This window comes from Drepanopeziza brunnea (assembly GCF_022702325.1).
Source record: "Drepanopeziza brunnea f. sp. 'multigermtubi' strain 214-2 chromosome Unknown ctg3, whole genome shotgun sequence".
In the NCBI taxonomy this organism is placed as follows: domain Eukaryota; kingdom Fungi; phylum Ascomycota; class Leotiomycetes; order Helotiales; family Drepanopezizaceae; genus Drepanopeziza; species Drepanopeziza brunnea.
Genome location: NW_027094066.1, coordinates 133882 through 151323, shown reverse-complemented (window position 1 = coordinate 151323; position 17442 = coordinate 133882). Strand labels below are relative to the sequence as shown.

Sequence of the window (17442 nt, the reverse complement as noted above, 5' to 3'; positions counted from 1 at the left end):
CTAGTATCCAGCTCGATACAATAGATACCCCGGCTGCAGTTCTTCCACTTTGATATTTTTCTTTTTCTTTGCACTATACCCCCAGCTCCTAGGCTTTCGCCCTTGCATATGTAGTTTTTGTAAGGTGTGTTTTTTCTTTTGTCCGAGACTCCAAGAGAGACCGACTGGCGCTTGCATGGGTTTTATTCTTTCTGGGTTCGTATGAATTGCTGCTTGCTGCCACTTGCAGATTCGTAGATTGCCTTTTGCGTGGGGAAAAGGAAAGGGGAAGGGAGAATTGTGTGATGAGAGCTATCGGAGGAAAAAATCAAGGTTGGGGTGGGGTGGGGGAGAGAGGAATGGGGATGGAAAGAAAGGATGGATAGGATGGATATGAGCGACGTTGAAGCTTATTAAGGAATAGAAGTAATGAAGTAAAATAAATAAACGTCTGATGAGATTTTACTCCCTTTTTTTTGGACAAAAAAGGCGGGCGATATTAACGATTTGAAGATTTGAAGATTTGAAGATTTGAAGATTTGAAGATTTGAAGATTTGAAGATTTGAAGATTTGAAGATTTGAAGATTTGAAGATTTGAAGATTTGAGGCGGTTTGTGTATGTGTGTGTGCTTTTTTCATAAGGGGAGGGGGGGGGCGGTTGGAGATTGGAGTTGGAGATTGGAGATTGATCTGTTGGAGAGTATAGGCAGGATATCTGGAAGAGAAGTGGGAGCAGGAGTGGAAGGTTATGGATAGAGGGACTATTTAAAATGCAGAGTCCAGATACAGCTCAGCTCTTGCAGTTGCTGAGGTTCAGCTTCCCCCCTTTTCCTTTTTCGATCTTGTTTTACTTTGGAGAACATTTTCCTGACTTGTAAAGTTGTAGGTGAATAGAGAGGCAGTGCCAAAATCATTTAAACACTGCTCCTGCTTTCCTCCCATGCTCTTTCAACTGCGTCCTTGCCCTTCTTATAATTCACTAACCTCCTACTACGCAACACAGTGTTTTGATCTTCTGGGCTTTCACTGGTTGATATTAGGTCTGAAAGGCTTTGAGCTTTGACAAACAACAGTTACGCATTGCAGCAACCACATTGTGGCTCTCAAGTGCGTACTGTGGCTCTCAGCTTCAATAACGGCTGGCCAGACCTCACCTCGGGTATTTTGGCTCTAATATTCTGGGCTTTAAAAGGAACATTGGCTTACTTGAACTTGTAGAAGACCCATACTACACACAAGACAGGCACCTTCCTCTACCTCCTCTGCCTTGTCTTTGAGCCTCGAAATACATCGAGGTCCCTTCGCCTTTCATATTAGGGACTTTTGTCACCAAAGAAGCTTGAATATACCCTCCTGAACTACTAACTTTCTACAAAAATACTCGTCTTCCTTCAAGTCAACAAACCCTGAACAGGCAGCAACCACACACTCCCATTCGTCATGGCAAGACCCCAAATCAACGAGGACTTCTCGGAGTTCAACCAGACTGATGAGATGGATGTGGACAACGCCCCCACCAGCCAGGGCAGCACTCAAACTGCAGGCTCTGGTCGCTCAATTTTCTCGCCAGCAGCACCAGCCATCTCCCAAGAAGACATGCTGCCTTCCATCGAGCGTGCGACAACCCAGCCCTCTACGCCAGGACTTGACTCTCAGAGTGGAGGTCGGCCGCTAGCTATTCAAAACCTCTTCAGTCAAAGCATATTCAAGAGCGAGGACCGAGAGATGTCCGGCATGAATCTCGGCAATAGCACACCTCATGCATCGACACCTCACAATACCTCAGATATGGAGAATGCGGATGGTGAGAGACAGTATTCGCCTGCCTTGTTCATATCGGAGAGTAGGGGTGAGAGTGAAGGTGCCCCGATGGCTGCTTCGCCTATTTCGCGGAGACGTGCAACTACACAAGAGCATCCACTTCCTTCCACTTCAATCTTCGGTGGTGCTGTTGGTGGTCCAGTAGCTACACCTTCCATTTTTGGAGGCCCGGTTCAAGCACCCAAATCTATTCCAAAGCAAGCTTACAATCCTGCCCCTTTGTTGCGCGATGATGATCATGCAGCAAAACCTGCTCAGCTTGTGATCATCACACCTGAGAACCACCCTGACGATGATTGTATGATCATTGAGGAAGCCGATGCGTCTACTGAGGCAAAGCAGAAATGGAAAAAGCCGTCGAAGGCTAAGAAAGTTGCTCGAGATGACGACGAAGTCGTTTTTGTCAAGGAAGAGCCTATCCATCATGCTGCTTTTCCATCACCCGCACCTGCGGTCCAGCTGTCATCTCCACCACCACCACCCAAGAAGCCAGCCAATGCCTTTGCAGTAGCTAAGATTCTTGCTGCCCAGCAAGCTATGTTTCGTAGCGTCAGAGCGCAGAGCAACGGCGAAGGTCCATCAAGAGTTCAAATCCGGGGTCATCACGCTCAGCCCCTGTCCAGCAGAGGCTCTGACCGATTCGAAGACCCTAACTTCGGCCGCCATGATCCTCAGCATGTTCAAGCCGACGAAGACGACGCTTGGATGATTGAGGAAGAAGGGTTTGATTATGAGTTTGAGAAGATGACCCGCCTCGAAGATTTGCTTGCGAGAAGAGAGCGCAAAGGCAATCTCACCCAAGAAGAGTCGCTAGAGCTCTTCAAGATCCGAAAGCGCCTCGAGATGAAGGAGCGTCTTCGTGCTGCTGCTGCTTCTCGTGATGACGAAGAAAAGTCTCTGCTACTCCCTGCTGAGACGAGAAAGCAAACCGTCCGTCGTCATCGTCGCGATCGACCTTGTCAGGCTGAATCCGAGGGCGTCGAATCTAATATTGAAGACGACGCTGAGGGTGCTTACGATGATCGAGACGAAATCGTTCGCATGATGGCTGAATTGGATGGCCGTGACGCCGAGGAAGAAGACCTTGGTCTGACAAAGTCAGGCAAGCCTCGCAAGCGCCGTGTTCGCCTTGCCAATGGTATTACGCAGTCCCGTCCCAAGGACGCCCGTGAGTACGCGGCTCGGGAGAAGGAGAAGGAGCGCTCTAAGATCCAGAAGAAAAAGGCCCGTCAGCTAGCCGCTCCCGTCACTGCATCGTCCTCCCGCCGCAAGACTGCTCCTGCTGCCGCCAAAGGGAGAGGAAGAGGCAAACGCAGGGAGAAGGAAAAGTCAAAGGCTGCCAATAGAACCGCTAAGGATAAGTCCAGAGGCAAAGGCAAGGGAAAAGACGTTGTCAAGAACGGCTCCAGTTTAATCAGCGCCGCGGGCGGCTTCGCGCAGCGCAACGGCGAAGACAAGATCGGCCAGATGATCCTCGAGGACCTCATGAGCAATGACCCCATCTCCGAGCGCCTGCAAAATCCCGTCTTCAACCGTCCGGCTGAAGCAATCATCTCCGGCCCGCAGGTCAAGAATACGCAGTTCCAGCTACTGTTCGCTAACATCCCCGAGCCGGAGTCCAACGTCGAGAGAGGCGCCATCAAGACTGACAAGGCGAAGCTGCGGGAGGCGAGTCGCAGCTTTGGGTACGCGAAATGCAAGGCGCACGATGGCAAGTGGCTGATCAAGGGGATGAAGAGCCCGTTGTATCATCATCAGCTGCTTGGGGCGCAGTGGATGGTGCAGAGAGAACTGAGCAGTCAAGCACCGCATGGGGGGTTGTTGGCGGATAGTATGGGTCTGGGGAAGACAGTGCAGACGTTGGCTTGTATGGTTGGTAATCCACCTGGTCCCGGTATGTCCCCATCCCTTTTTTGTGATATTGGTCCTCCCCCTCAGATAGTCCTTTTCGCTAAGTCTCTACTCGGTTAACTCGGATGAAATACTGATGAGAAGCAGAGGACATCCAGCGCAAAGTCAACACCACCCTCATCGTCGTCCCGGTCACAGTAATCGAGCAATGGATCGAAGAAATCCGTCTCCACGTCGACGAGAGGATCTTCCCCAAGGTGCTCCACTACAAGACATCCTCGAAACTCGACATCAACATCCTGCAGGACATCGACATCGTCGTGACCTCCTACAATGAAGTCATGAAGCAGTTCCCCTTCCCGGACACCGAGGGCCGACTTGTGATTGCCAAGAACGGATATCAGAAGTGGTGGAAGAGGGCCATTAAGAGTATGGGGGTGCTGCATCAGATCAATTGGTACCGCGTGGTGTTGGATGAGGCGCAAGCTATCAAGAATAACAGCGCGCGCACGAGTCTGGCGTGCCAGAATTTGAAGAGCGTGTATCGGTGGTGCTTGACGGGTACACCTTTACTGAATCGTCTTGAGGAGTAAGTCCTTCGCGTCCCGTCCCAACTCCTTTCCTCCCTTCACAATACTTGACTTAGAGGCCACCCCGAAATCTGGGTACGTGCAAAACGCTGACGAGATCCAAGACTCTTCCCTTACCTCCGCTTCCTCAAGGCAAACTACAGCATGGACTGGCAGACCTTTCAGAAGTACTTCTGCGACCCGATGACCGACATTAGCTACTGTCGCATCTCGACTGTGCTAAGCTACACCATGATGAGACGCACGATGAAGACGACGATTCTCAACCGTCCCATTATCACACTACCACCGCCACATCCGAATATCCAGTACATCAGCTTCTCACCCGAGGAGCAGATTATCTACCGCATTGTAAGTCCCTCGAACCTTTTGGCACTTTGGAATTCCTTGTCTTTGTTCCATTTTCAGCAATCGACAATGGGCCCTTCTAAAGTCACCACATTCATTGGTAGCATTGGGCTCCAGCTAATCGGGAGCCGCAGACCGAGAACCGCTTCCGCAGCAACCTGAATAGCTTCTTCAAGAAGGGTCAGGCCTCCCGCAACTACGGCGTCTTCATGGTCCAACTCCTTCGCCTCCGCCAGTGCACCTCCCACCCTTTTATGCTTGAGCGTACGATCAAGGAGAGTTGGACGACGGAGGACCTGCATGAGTTACAAAGCGGACTTGGGAAGCTGAAGAATAAGGCCAAGCCCTTCTACGAGCAGTGCAAAGTGGTACGTCCCCGCCCATTCCCGGCACTTCGAAGCCTCCGTTCACCCTCTGTCCCCTTGCCTCCCTCCCCTCAAGCCGCCCCCCAGCCCGAATCCTTCCCCGAATAATACCTAGATCTCAAATGTCACCACACCACCTCACTCCCGTGAACATTGAAATTGACCAGGGAAAACCAGTGGGTTGAGCAATCAGAAGCCCGCCGCAACGAGCGCCGCGATCGAGGGGAGGACGTTCCCGACGATGAGATGCTCCCGTTCGGGCGTTCAGACTACGGCCGTGAGTTCAATATGGTGAAGGTTCTCAAGACTTTGAACGAGCAGGAGCTTTACGGGCGAGTTACGTGCTCGATATGCTCGGATATCCCAATCGATCCTACGCAGACTGATGTAAGTGCCCTGGGATTGTGGTGACATTTGATCGCCCCCCCCCCCCCCCCCCACCTCCCTGCCGCGGGTTCAGCCTCCCTCACCGACGCCAAAAATTCGGCATGAGCGAGGCGCTCGTGTAGAGCCAGCTAGCGGGTAGAAAGGCTTTTGAGAGTATCCAGACTAAATGGTGACATAGTGCGGCCACATCTTTTGCAAAGACTGCCTCGACTCCTTCTGCCACCAGCTCGTCGCCGGTGAGCAAGAGTTCATGACCTGCCCCGAGTGCAACCGCGTCTTCCAACGCACAACGCCAGTTCAGCAGCCCCCAGATGATTTCGATGATGGTGGTTTTTCCGGTATATCATTTCTCCCTGTGTGGCCACTTTTATATTTCACGTTTGCTTTTTTCCCTCCTATATTTTTCTCGCTTATCCGTTTTGTTTACTTTCCCCCTCGCTTCACTCGCATTATTTGCTTCCCCTCGCTTAGTACGCATACCCTGCTAGAATCACCATGCAAGCTAACACTCGCCCGCAGGCTCCGGCTCGCGCGGGAACGGTAACGGCAAAGATAAAGGCAAGTGGAAGGAAAACTCGACGAGCAAAGGCCGCGACTTGCTCGGCTTCGAGCCTTGCACCAAGGACTCGAGCTGGGTTACGAAGAGCGATACCGATCCGGATTTCCCCCTGACGGCGAGTAGTAAGACGACGGCGCTGAAGGCTTTGTTGTTGAAGGGGTTTGAGGAGGCACCGCTGGACAAGGTATGGTTTTTTTTAACCTCCCTCTGCTCCGGAAAGCAAGAATCTGGAACATCCAATTTTTCCGGGAACCTCTTGGAAACATTGGAGATTGTGTGCTTTTTGGGTGCGGATGCCGTGCTGATGTGCGAGCAAAAACAGGTGGTCATCTACGTCCAATTCCGCACCCTCGCCCGCATCGTCGGCCGCATCTGCCAATCTGAAGGCTGGGGCTTTCTCTACCTCACGGGTGATTCGTCGCTCGAGCACAGAACCAAAGCCATCAAGCACTTTCGCGAGGATGACGAGGCGAAGATCTTGATTGCCGGATTGAAGTGTGGTGGTCTCGGGTAAGCCTTCCCCCCCCCCCCCCCCCCCCCCGGCCTCCCATTTCCTCGATCCCTACCAGCTACCGAAACCACGAGAAAAAGAAGATATAGATGACCTGACTGACACGAGCTAAAACCAAAAAAAAATCACAGCCTCAACTTCCCCTGGGCCAACCGCTGCATCTCGCTGGACCTGTGGTGGAACCACGCGGTCGAGCAGCAGGCCTTCGGCCGCATCTTCCGCATCGGCCAGCTCAAGGAGACGTACATGACGCGCATCGTCGTCAAGAACAGCGTCGACATGCGCATGCTGTCGATGCAGCTGCACAAGCTGCGGAACCTGGAGCGGGCGATGCGCGACGGCGAGAGCAAGGAGACGCCGAACCTGAGTATGAAGCAGCTGTCGAACCTGTTCGGCTTCTTGAAGACGGATGGGGACGGCCAGATTGTGAGCGTCGAGGCGGATTATGAAGATGGGGAGGAGGGGGAGGGGGAGAGAGAGGGCGGCGGCGGCGGTTCGTATGGAGGCAGTGGTGGAAGTCGGAATGCTGGTGCTCGTGATGTTGGGGCGGATGGGGATGGGGATGGCGCTGGCGCTGGCGGGATGAGCAGCGACAACGGTGCGCGCAAGGGGGCCTCGTGGGGAGGTGAGAACTGGGGGAATACCGGTGGTAGTAATCCGGAGGTATTGGTCTTCCCTTTCCTTTCCTTTCGTTTCTTTTCTTTTCCTTCCCTCTTCTTCTTTCGCCTCGTGTATCCCCTCCTCCCTTCCATCCATCCAACTAACTAACTCAACCAGGAAATCAGCAGCTGGAACGACGGCAGCAAGGAAGGCTCCGGCCGCGCCCCTTAATCTCGACCTCGACCTCGACCTACCACTACTGCTACTGCTACTGCGACCGCCGCTCCTGCTGCTGCTCCTGCTTCCGGCGACGCAAGAGGCTTCAGAGAGTATGGCAATCATCACGTCATGAACGCTGCTGACTCGGCCGCCGGCGCGTGATCACGACGAGGATGGGAGTAGATGCATTAGACAATTAGGTCATTAGACAATTAGACATTAGAGAGGGACAGTAATGGTGAGGATAGGGGAGAAGGTGAATTTTGGAAGCTGGGGGAGGAGGGCGTATCTATCCATCTATCTATCTTTTATATCTTTTAATATTTTTTGGGAGGAAGGGGGGGCTGGAAGATACCTAGTTAGAAGCCAAAGAGAGGCCTTCATCCATCTCTCTCCCACTTTCCCACTTTCCGTATGACTTCCGTCCCTAGGGCAGGGCAGGGCAGGGCAGGGCAGTGTACAAGATAATGAATAAATGAATTGAATGAAGGCCGCACAGCTACTTCCTGACCTTCCGACTAATACGCTCGACCAACCCGCTCAACTCCCCCTTCCCATTCCCATTTCCGCCCTCCGCTTTACCCTCCCCCTCCCCCTCCCCCACTTTCCGCTTCTTATTCTTCTTCCGCTTCCCATCGCCACCAACCACGGCCCCCAGCTCCCCATCCCCATCCTCATCCCCATCTCCTCTCGCCCTCTTCTTCCGTCCCTCCTCCAAAAGCTTCTTCATCCCCTCCGTAGCCACGAACTTCGGATGGCTAGGATCAATGGCAAACTCGTGACTCCCCCACAACGCCCCAAACCTCTCATCCGCAACGTCCATCTCAAAGCCCTCCTGCAGACCCCCCCTCTTACTCTCGCCCAGATCCCCCTCGCCCCTCTTCCCCTTCTTGCCCCCTTTCTTGCGCTTCCGCTTCTCCGCCCGCACAATCTCGTTGATGTCGAAGTGCTCGAGGTCAGCGCCGGCGGCCTCCTCGTGCGCGTCGTCTTGCAGCAGGAGCTCCAGACCCGCGCGCTCGGACTCCTTGGCCGCGGCCTCGGCGGCTTTGGCTTCGCGCTTCTTGAGGCGCTCCTCTTTGCGGATGGATTTGCTGGCCTTCTCCTTCACGCCTTCTTCGGTCGCGAAGAACGGGTCGTCGAAGCCGAGGTCTTCCTTTCCAGCTTCTCTGGTGTTCTCGCCATCAGCAGATGCATCGGGATCTCTGCCCTCGCGCTTCGCTTTGGCTCTCTCCTTTCGGCGGGCCTTGCGCTCTTTCTCCACGCGCTTGTAGCGTTCTGCGGTGGTCTCATCGATCGGAGGCTCATTTTCAAAGACACCTGTGGAGCCCTTTGCAGAGAGACCGGCGGTGAATGTTACTTCCATTTCGCCAACCGGACCCTTGGTCTTCTTAGTCGAGGGCGCCGGTTCGTCAGTGAGGCCGAGGGCAGCGCGCATTTTCTGGCGTGCGATTTCCTTTTTAGAGAGCTTTGGGCCATCGTCCTCCACTGCTACAGCATCCTCCTCGACATCCGACTCCTCGGAATCAGAACCGAGGTATGCGCGCAAATCATTGTCCAGATGGTCTTTTCGACTGCCGCCGAAGGCTTTGCTGATGGCGTCTTTCCGCGATGCTTCCTCGGGGTTGGTATCCCAGGTAAGCTTAGACTTGGAGTGCTGTAGGGCGTCAGTCACGAATTCGATGGGTCTGTATCCGGCTGGCACGCTCTCGCATTCGTCTCTAGGCTTGTCGTCGAACTCGGTGCCATCGGGGATGAATCGTAAATCGAAGATGTTTGCCGAGGAGAGGTATTCGGAACCATCTGTATTCTCGTAGACATTCTGCGCTGTCTCATTATCCGAGCAGATAACCACTGCGTAGTAGTATCGCAGTCGCTCTAATTGATACTGCCGCAACGCCGCGCTGTCGAATTCCTTGCCCTCGTCCGCCTTGAGCAGATCCCTTTTGATCTTCTCCTCCTCCTCGTCGCTATCATCCTCAGAGTCTTCGTCAGAAATCTCTTCGCCCTTCTTGCTAGCGAATATTTCCCTCGGCGGCCCCTCATGCTCCTCCCGCTCCATCCTCTCCTTGCCAAACTCGCTCGGATATATTGAGATCTTGAGAATCTTCCCCCCAGGTCGCACGAAGCTCGAAAACACAGCCATCAAGTCCGTCGACCGGATATGATCCCAATCCATATTGACAACCGCAATCCTGCTCGATACCTCCCCCATCTCGACGGCCGCAGCCTGCGCCTCAGCCTGCATGTCCGGGAACTCCTCCTCGACAATCTCCACACCACCCTCGTCATCCTCATCTTCCTCCTCCTCGTCCTCGTCTTCGGAAGACGAGAACCCGCCGCCTCTCGCCGGGTCGTATTTCTCTGCGCGCTTCAGCTCCCTCTCGACGACATCGTCGTCTTCAACCTCCACATCTGCTGCTTCCTTTCCCCCCTCCTCCTCCTCCTCCTCCTCCTCCCCCGAATCTTCGGCAACGTACAATCGTTCCAGCGCCTTTTTCTTCCCGCTCACGCTTATCTTCCGCCCATACCGATCCACAGTCGCGGAATTCGAGAAATCCTCATCCTTCAGCATGCGCGAGAAACGGCTGTCGAGTTTCGTGTGCGTGTGCTTCTTCGACGGGAGACGGAAGCGCGGGTCCGTAGTGAAGCTCGAGAAGCGCGGGTCATTAATCTCGGAGCCTGCAGGCGCGGCGCCCTTGGGCGCTTTCTGTTTCGGCATTGTGTGGTGATGTGAGTGAAAGTGAGGATGGGGTGAGGGCCGAAATATTTTGGAATATAATTCTGCCGGCTGAAGAAGGCGGTGAGAAAAAATGTTCAGTGGAGCTCTCCTCGGTTGCGATACCCCCGCCCCTTTTCGATCGCCCTGGGTCAGACCGCTAAGTAAGGCCTTTATTATGTTTCCTAGAAATCACGCACTTGATGACAGCTATTCAGTCATCGATCCTAGAGTAAAATATAGCTAGAAGTGGAAGATTCGGGAAAGATACACTCTTGTTGTTACTGCGCTAAATACATTAAATACACGAACTACAACACCTCGTTAACGAAAAGCCCAGCCATACCCTGGCCAGTACCGATACACATACTCGTCAACAGAATCTTCTTCTTCTGCCTCCTCGCCTCACTCAACCCCGTCACGATTTGTCGAGCACCAGTCGCACCCAGCGGGTGACCCAGCGCAATAGCACCACCACGGATGTTCATCTTCTCGCGCGGGATCTTCAGAGTGTCTTTGCAGTATACAGCCATAGAAGCAAAGGCCTCGTTCAACTCGATGACATCGCAATCGTCGATCGTGATGTTGAACTTGGTAAGGAGCTTTGGGATGGCGATGGATGGGCCAATCCCCATGATGCGGGGAGCAAGACCGGAAACGGTCGCACCGACGAACTTGGCGAGGATGGGCTGGTTAAGCTCGATAGCACGGGAGCGCTTCATCATCAGGATAGCGGCAGCTTTTAGAACGTATCAGCATACAGACCAATTGTTGTAGAAAGGAGGAGCACGAACCTCCATCAGTGACTTGAGATGAGTTTCCGCCAGTAGACCGATCCCCGAAATCCGGGAACGCGGGTCTAATCTTGCTCAGACTCTCAAACGTAGTACCCCATCTCGGTCCTTCGTCCTTAGTCAAAGTAACCCGCTTAACTTCTCCTGTCTTGGGATCCTTAACCTCCGCCACAATAGGCACAATCTCGTCATCAAACCATCCAGCCCTTTGTGCAGCCTCTGCGCGCTGATAACTCTCAGCCGCGTATCGGTCCTGTGACTCGCGGCTGACATTAAAGTCCTTGCCGACGTTCTCGGATGTTTGTCCCATGGGCTGCATGCAGTCTGCGGCTTCCTGATTGGCGACAACTTCGGCGTGGAAGGGCTTCTCCAGTCTATCACCACCAACAGACATCATCTCGGCGCCCATAGCCAAGCCGATGTCGATGCTTCCAGAGGCAATCTGTGCCGCAATGTCTTGAGTAGCCTTCAGGCCGGAAGAGCAGAAGCGGTTAACGGTCGAGGCGGCAGTGGTGTTTGGGAAGCCGGCTGCGAGAGCTGCGGCACGAACTTTGTATGCGGCTGTCCCGTCAGAAACCTGTATGCCATCAGTATCTATTAGATATAGCTAGCATATTCTCGGATGTACATTGCCACAGCAGATATCCTCCACCAGCTGAGGATCAATTCTGGACTTCTGAATGACCTGCTTCAGCAGAGCGTAGACCAGATAATCTAGTTCGGTATCCTTGAATCCACCTTTGAAGCCCTTTGCTAGCGGAGTCCGGATAGCCAGGGTGATGACTACATCGTCGGCGTTCTTGGATGTGCTGTTGATGATCAGTAAGTATGTGTTTTGGAAGCGTCAAAGGAATGCTTACATTGAAGACAATCCTGACGTGCCAGGTGTCAAGTGCTTGAGGATGGAGCTGAGTCTTTCGCCTGCCATTTTGAAGGTTCTGTACGGAAGCTGAAGAGAGAGGGAAAGAGAGAGGGAGAGAGAGAGTTGTGTTTGGAGGGTGGCATGTGGTCAGAACGGCGGGCGGAATATAAGCTCATCGTGGGGAAGCCGAGGCACACAGCTAGCTACCTGCTCGGCCGAGACACAACCGAGTAGTCACGTGTGTGATGGAAATTCCGGTGATCTTCGAGCTTAGGAGGCTCTGGCATTTGGGAAAGCTGCAGCCATGTGAACCTGGGTTAAAGATTGTCATCTTTTTTGTCTCGGTGTTGGTGATGCGAGTATATTCGTGTTCGCGATGTTGATATGCGATGTTGATACACCTCGGCAAAAGAGAGGGGTATCCACTTATACACATCTCAGGTCTTCCCCACCAGAATCGAAGGATCGAGGGTCGATGGGATTGTAGGATGAAACATCTAACTCTTGCGTTTAAAGATCCTCCTTCGTGTTTGTTCTTCTTTCTACTGGTGCCATGCGACGGGTCAACAGGTGAATGAATCGTAGACTCCAGCTAGCTAACTTGAATATCAACCCCTTCCATAAGTTCCCAGTATCCATCCATCACCGCCTCACTTCAAACCCACTCTCCCCATCCACGAGATCAACATCGCTCTTCTCCAACCGAGCCACACGTGCATGCGTCGGGCCCTGATCGATATCCTTCATGAAGCGCTGCAGCACCTCGTCCTCGCCTTGGGCTTCGCCTTCGACCTGTACGGAGATCATGTCGACAATCAGCAACCGCCTTTTCAGTCTAGACTCATCCAGTCCCCCCCCCCCCCCAAAAAAGAAGAAAAAGAAAAAAAGAACCCCTTCTCTTCCTTCCCGCCTGGCTGAGATCAACCCGACAAGCAGGATGCATTACAGTACATTACATTACCTACCTTGCTATCGACAGTATTCCTCACCCACCCAGTCAAGCCGTAAGAAGATGCTTTCTTCTGCGTAAAGTATCTTTGAAACCTGTCAGTCAAAGGGATATATAGAACATTGCACAGTTGCTGGCGAGATAGGGGAAAGCGTACCGGAATCCAACCCCTAGATATCCACATCAGTTAGGTAGTTTGCTCGACTTACTTGCCGGGCGGGCGGCCGGGCATTGCTGCCTTGCTTACCTTGGACTTCCCCGTGGACGCGGAAGGAGACCTAGCAATATCAATTAGATGATGATCACTCTTCAGCTTTGGAAAAGAAGACTTGCTCGTTTCGCCATTCTCATGTATTCCGAGAGGGCTGTGGCTTTGTGGTTGTATGCATTTTTAAGGTCCAGATTCGAGATATCATCATTGCTCGCTTATGATATAGTACACGTGACATATTATTACTTACTTGATGAATTTCTACCTATTCATATCGCTTGCAACGCTGGTGCTATTTCTTACTCAGCCTCAACGGACCCTGCTTCTCAAGCAACTCTTAATCTTTTCACTAATCTTCCCCGGCCCATTTTCATCTGCGGATAAGCCCCAGTCATAAGCATCATAATCCAAGTCCGAGGTATACATTTGTATAGAGGATTGCAGTGATACCCGCTAACATACTTAAACGCTCGGGAACTATGAACTCATCCCACGAGTCAATCAGTTTGACGACGAAGATCAACGCCAGGAAGTATTGAGTAGCGACAAGGCCAAGCTTTCCATATCCGGCCGTCACCATGCCTTCCGGGCTATATCGTCTGACCGATCCCAAAAACACCAAGCTGACAGTGACTATCATCGACGCCGCTCGTCCGTTGAATTTCAGAAAGCGAGATACTAACCATGCGACGTGTGGAATGCCGGCCAGCAAAAGAGTGAGAACGAAGATGCACATAGCTCGCTCTGCCCACGTTGCGTCTTGTTCAAACCTGAACCCAAATCCCTTCGAGACAGGAACGGGGTTGAGAGTCTGAGAAGCCCAGGCAGCTTGAGAGCTAGGATAACATCGGCTCGAGTCATAGTCGCTTGTGATAAAGTTGGAGGTAGAATTGGTAATTGTCCCGTTGGATGGGGAACTCGTTTTGAACAACAGTCTTGATCCGATGCGCGTCATTGCGGCGACGTTGGGCATGATATACACACCCTGAAGACTTAGACAGTCGTTACCGAAAGAAGATGTTCTGCTGGACCTGGCTCGATGTTTAATGCCGCTACCACTACAAGGAGTCAGGTACAGCACTCACTTAGGGGGGCTCTCTTGTCAGAAAAGAATGCTGCCGCGGACAGATTCGCCTAGTGGTGGTGGTAATGGTCCGAACAAGTGATGATGTGATCAATGTGTGAATACCCAGTGAAGGGATGAGGAGATCCAATGCCGACTGCCGATGGATGTGCTGGTGTAAAATATGAAGATGATGTTGAGACATTGGGACAGAGACAGATGTCTTGGATAGGTCTGGCTCGTTGAGGACTTAGGAGGCAGTCGTGAGCTGGTGATCTTCGTCTCGACATCTTGCGTGCGTAGATCAGGAAGGTGCGAAGGCGAAGGCATTTGCACCTGACGTTCTGTTTACTATTTGCAGAGCGCACTTCTTCAACCACTGGACTTGGGAAACGTGACCCAGCATCTTTACTTAATACTAAGTCATAAGACTCGGTCCCGTATTAGATATTAAACACTCAGGCTTTAATTTGGGCCCCACCCCACATCTCGATAGTCCCGGATTCTTCATCTCCATCTTCATCCACATTTTCATCACATCCACATGCAGGTTCTATCGTCGTCGTCGCTATTTGTATCTTGTCAGATATAGGTGTGTTTAATAATATATGTCGATGTGAGTGCTACTTGCCATCTTTGATGTTTATACCCGCTCCCATTCCCGTTCCCATTCCCGTTCCCATTCCCATTCCCATTTCCATTTCGGTCCGTTTCGGAGCTCAGATGCTGGCTAGGTATGCCAGCCCAAATCGCCTGTCACCTGGTTTGCTATGAAACGGGATCCTTCTATATAGAGCTCAGGGGTGTCACGTGTGCGTCCCAACGGCGGAGATTTAACTGAAACTGCCCGCGCACACGTTTGACATTCGCCCTTCGTGCACGCTGATTGGCTCGCTACCGGGCCCCTGTTCGTCCGACCTATTTACGGAGTATGATTTTTCCTAGCGCGGCCCTGTCATCTGGTAAGGTAGGTACTCCTCGACCACGCGCTTGACTCATGCGGATCCTATTCTTTCGTCCCATCACTCCTCCCGTCTGACCCGTCTGGGCCCGAGCTGGACATACCTATGCGATAGATGGACCTCCTTTGGCTGGCCCGATTTTCTTCCTCTCTTTATTCTGTTTCTTGCTAACCAACCGCTCACCTTTCTTTCCCCCATTACTCTATCTGCGTCTCCTTCTATCCTGTGTGACTATCACTTTCCTTTGTGTCGATTCCTTTCTGTTCTTTCATCATGCTTTTGAAAGCAATTTTGCTGTTGGGCGGGGTCTCGTGGGTTTCTGGGAAGGTGCAGTATATGGTTCGTCTCGGATACTTCTCGTGAGATTCCCGGCTGACCTTCTTAGGGAATGAGCATGGCAGGATTCGATTCTGGCTGCAAGATTGACGTAGGTTTCGCCTCCTCTCCTCTATCCAGTCCTCTCTAACAACCCCAGGGAACATGCTCAACCGACAGCGCCCAATCTCCCATGAGCTCGGATGCTCTAGATCAAATGCAGCACTTCGTGAACGACGACCAGATGAATGTCTTCCGCCTTCGTACGTCCCCGTCCCAGATCCTAGATGATCCTCTAACACAATAATAGCCGTCTCGTGGCAGTTCCTGGTGAACAATGAGATCGGACGCAAGCTAGACAGCCCAAATTTTGTTCAATACGACGAATTGATGCAAGCCTGTCTTGGATTGGGCACCCACTGCGTGATAGATATCCATAACTTCGCCCGCTTCAACGGCGCTATCATTGGCCAAGGCGGTCCTACAGATTCCCAGTTCGCTGATCTCTGGGTCGAGTTGGCCACCAAGTACAAAGATAACAGCAAAGTCATCTTCGGACTCATGAACGAGCCTCACGGTCTAGATGTGCCCACGTGGGCGAAGACGGTGCAAACAGTAGTTACGGCTATCAGAACTGCTGGCGCTACATCTCAGATGATCTTGCTTCCGGGATCGGATTTTGCGAGTGCCGGACAGTTTGTGCGTAGCGGGAGCGCAGACGCTTTGATCAAAGTGACGAATCCCGACAGGAGTACCGATGGGTTGATTTTTGATCTGCATGGACATCTGGATCAGGATAATTCCGGGGCCCTCGCTGAGTGTACCACTGATAATGTGGCTGATGGTTTTGCGATCGCGGCCGACTTTCTGAGGCAGAATAGACGGCAGGCGCTGGTTAGCGAGACTAGAGCTGGAAGTGCCGAGTCCGTAAGTACCCTAAATGATCCGTTTTCATTGCATGTTTAGTGCATTTGGAAGGAAACCGCTGACCCGAGCAGTGCGTCACCAATCTTTGCGCGCAAAACAAATTCCTCAACGAAAATTCCGACGTCTTCTTAGGCTACATCGCATGGGCCGCAGGAGCTCTCCCCGCGTCCGACATTTCGAGTCTCACGCCTCTAAAGCCGAACGGGAAATACGTAGATAACGAACTCGTGTCCCAGTGCGTAGTCGCACCCTGGGGGCATGCGGGAATGGCAACACCCCGCTCACCCAACGCTGCCGTAGCACCACCAAGCACTCCCAGCTCTCCAAAATCTACGGAGCCAACTTCCACGAATGCTGCCGTAGCAATCGTCGCAGACACATACTCCCCATCAGCCATAAACTCTACGGAAACACCAGAAGATGCGTTAATAGGCACGTTCGTACGCACGTACTCGAAAGTCGAGACAACAGCAATCCCGACCAGCATCTTGGCCGCCGGCGGGACTGCACCGCCGTTGATGTCTAGCCAGACGGGCACGAGAACGAGCCCTCCATCCACGCCACCCGTGGCTACTGGCGGAGCCGCGACGAGGAAATGCGCGGGGTGGTTGTTTGTGGGGAGTCTGTTGGTTGCGTTGACCATTGGTTGAACATTACCTTGCACCCACCCCCTTTCTCGCATCTGGAATCTAGAATCTGGAATCTGGAATCTGGAATCTGAATTCTTGCATCTTTTCACTACGTGGGTAATCTTGCATCGGGCTATGCGTTGGCCCTTGAGAATCTTCTATCTTTCTTCTTGGCACTGGTCGTGCTGCGTTGAATAATTTTGTCACGAAGATGAGGAACTTATGGAATATAGAAACCTAGAGTTATAGAACCTAGAGTTATAGAACCTAAAACTTAGAATCATAGAACTGTAGAAAATATAAGAGTAGTCTAATGAATTCATGGAATCGCTGGCTTCCTCGTCTCGTCCCGTCTCTCTACTTTCTTTCTCTTTGTGGCCCCGTAGTCTCTTTTCAAGTGTTTGTTCAGCCAGCCAGCCAGCCTATGTTTCATATTTTCATGACAAGGTGATTTTTTTTTAATTGGCGAGGCAAGCGGCAGCGCAGTTGGGTATTTGTATTTCGGAGATACAGATAGCAGTGACAGATAGATAGATAGATACTTCAGACAAAGGCCATGGAGCGCGCGCGTCCGTCGCAGCGACTGTAGCAGGATATCGCGGCCAGTACGTAAGTGAGTGAGTGGGTTATGTCCCCATGTCGCAGATCATCCCAAAGATAGAATCATGGTTGGATCTGGGCGTAGCCAGCCATACAAGTAGTACGTAGTACGTACGTACGTACGTACGTACGGGGTGGAGTATCGGTACAGAGCGTTGCAACTTGCAACTCCTCCCCCTTTTT

General features: G+C 52.3%; 5 protein-coding genes across 5 annotated transcripts; 2 read left to right on the top strand and 3 right to left on the bottom strand.

Moving 5' to 3' along the window:
• Positions 1-1420: 1420 nt before the first annotated feature.
• L3040_002224 (uncharacterized protein) lies at positions 1421-7243 on the top strand (the record flags this gene model as incomplete). The annotated part of the gene is made up of 10 exons (XM_066155478.1): positions 1421-3695; positions 3800-4241; positions 4347-4593; positions 4725-4958; positions 5133-5342; positions 5521-5680; positions 5862-6085; positions 6224-6411; positions 6544-7075; positions 7190-7243. 10 exons carry the CDS (start codon positions 1421-1423, stop codon positions 7241-7243), a joined length of 4566 nt encoding a protein of 1521 aa, XP_066012478.1.
• A 487-nt stretch (positions 7244-7730) lies between these two features.
• L3040_002223 (uncharacterized protein) lies at positions 7731-9950 on the bottom strand (the record flags this gene model as incomplete). The annotated part of the gene is made up of 1 exon (XM_066155477.1): positions 7731-9950. One exon carries the CDS (start codon positions 9948-9950, stop codon positions 7731-7733), a length of 2220 nt encoding a protein of 739 aa, XP_066012477.1.
• A 308-nt stretch (positions 9951-10258) lies between these two features.
• On the bottom strand, positions 10259-11669 carry L3040_002222 (uncharacterized protein; the record flags this gene model as incomplete). Its single annotated transcript, XM_007289880.1, has 4 exons — positions 10259-10686; positions 10742-11318; positions 11370-11550; positions 11602-11669. 4 exons carry the CDS (start codon positions 11667-11669, stop codon positions 10259-10261), a joined length of 1254 nt encoding a protein of 417 aa, XP_007289942.1.
• A 576-nt stretch (positions 11670-12245) lies between these two features.
• Positions 12246-14156, bottom strand: L3040_002221 (uncharacterized protein; the record flags this gene model as incomplete). Its single annotated transcript, XM_066155476.1, has 8 exons — positions 12246-12395; positions 12569-12638; positions 12710-12722; positions 12800-12830; positions 12886-12917; positions 13226-13794; positions 13849-13861; positions 13985-14156. The coding sequence occupies 8 exons, from the start codon at positions 14154-14156 to the stop codon at positions 12246-12248; spliced, it is 1050 nt and encodes a 349-aa protein (XP_066012476.1).
• Positions 14157-15061: 905 nt separating this feature from the next.
• L3040_002220 (uncharacterized protein) lies at positions 15062-16680 on the top strand (the record flags this gene model as incomplete). Its single annotated transcript, XM_066155475.1, has 5 exons — positions 15062-15127; positions 15174-15215; positions 15264-15366; positions 15414-16030; positions 16102-16680. The coding sequence occupies 5 exons, from the start codon at positions 15062-15064 to the stop codon at positions 16678-16680; spliced, it is 1407 nt and encodes a 468-aa protein (XP_066012475.1).
• Positions 16681-17442: the final 762 nt, after the last annotated feature.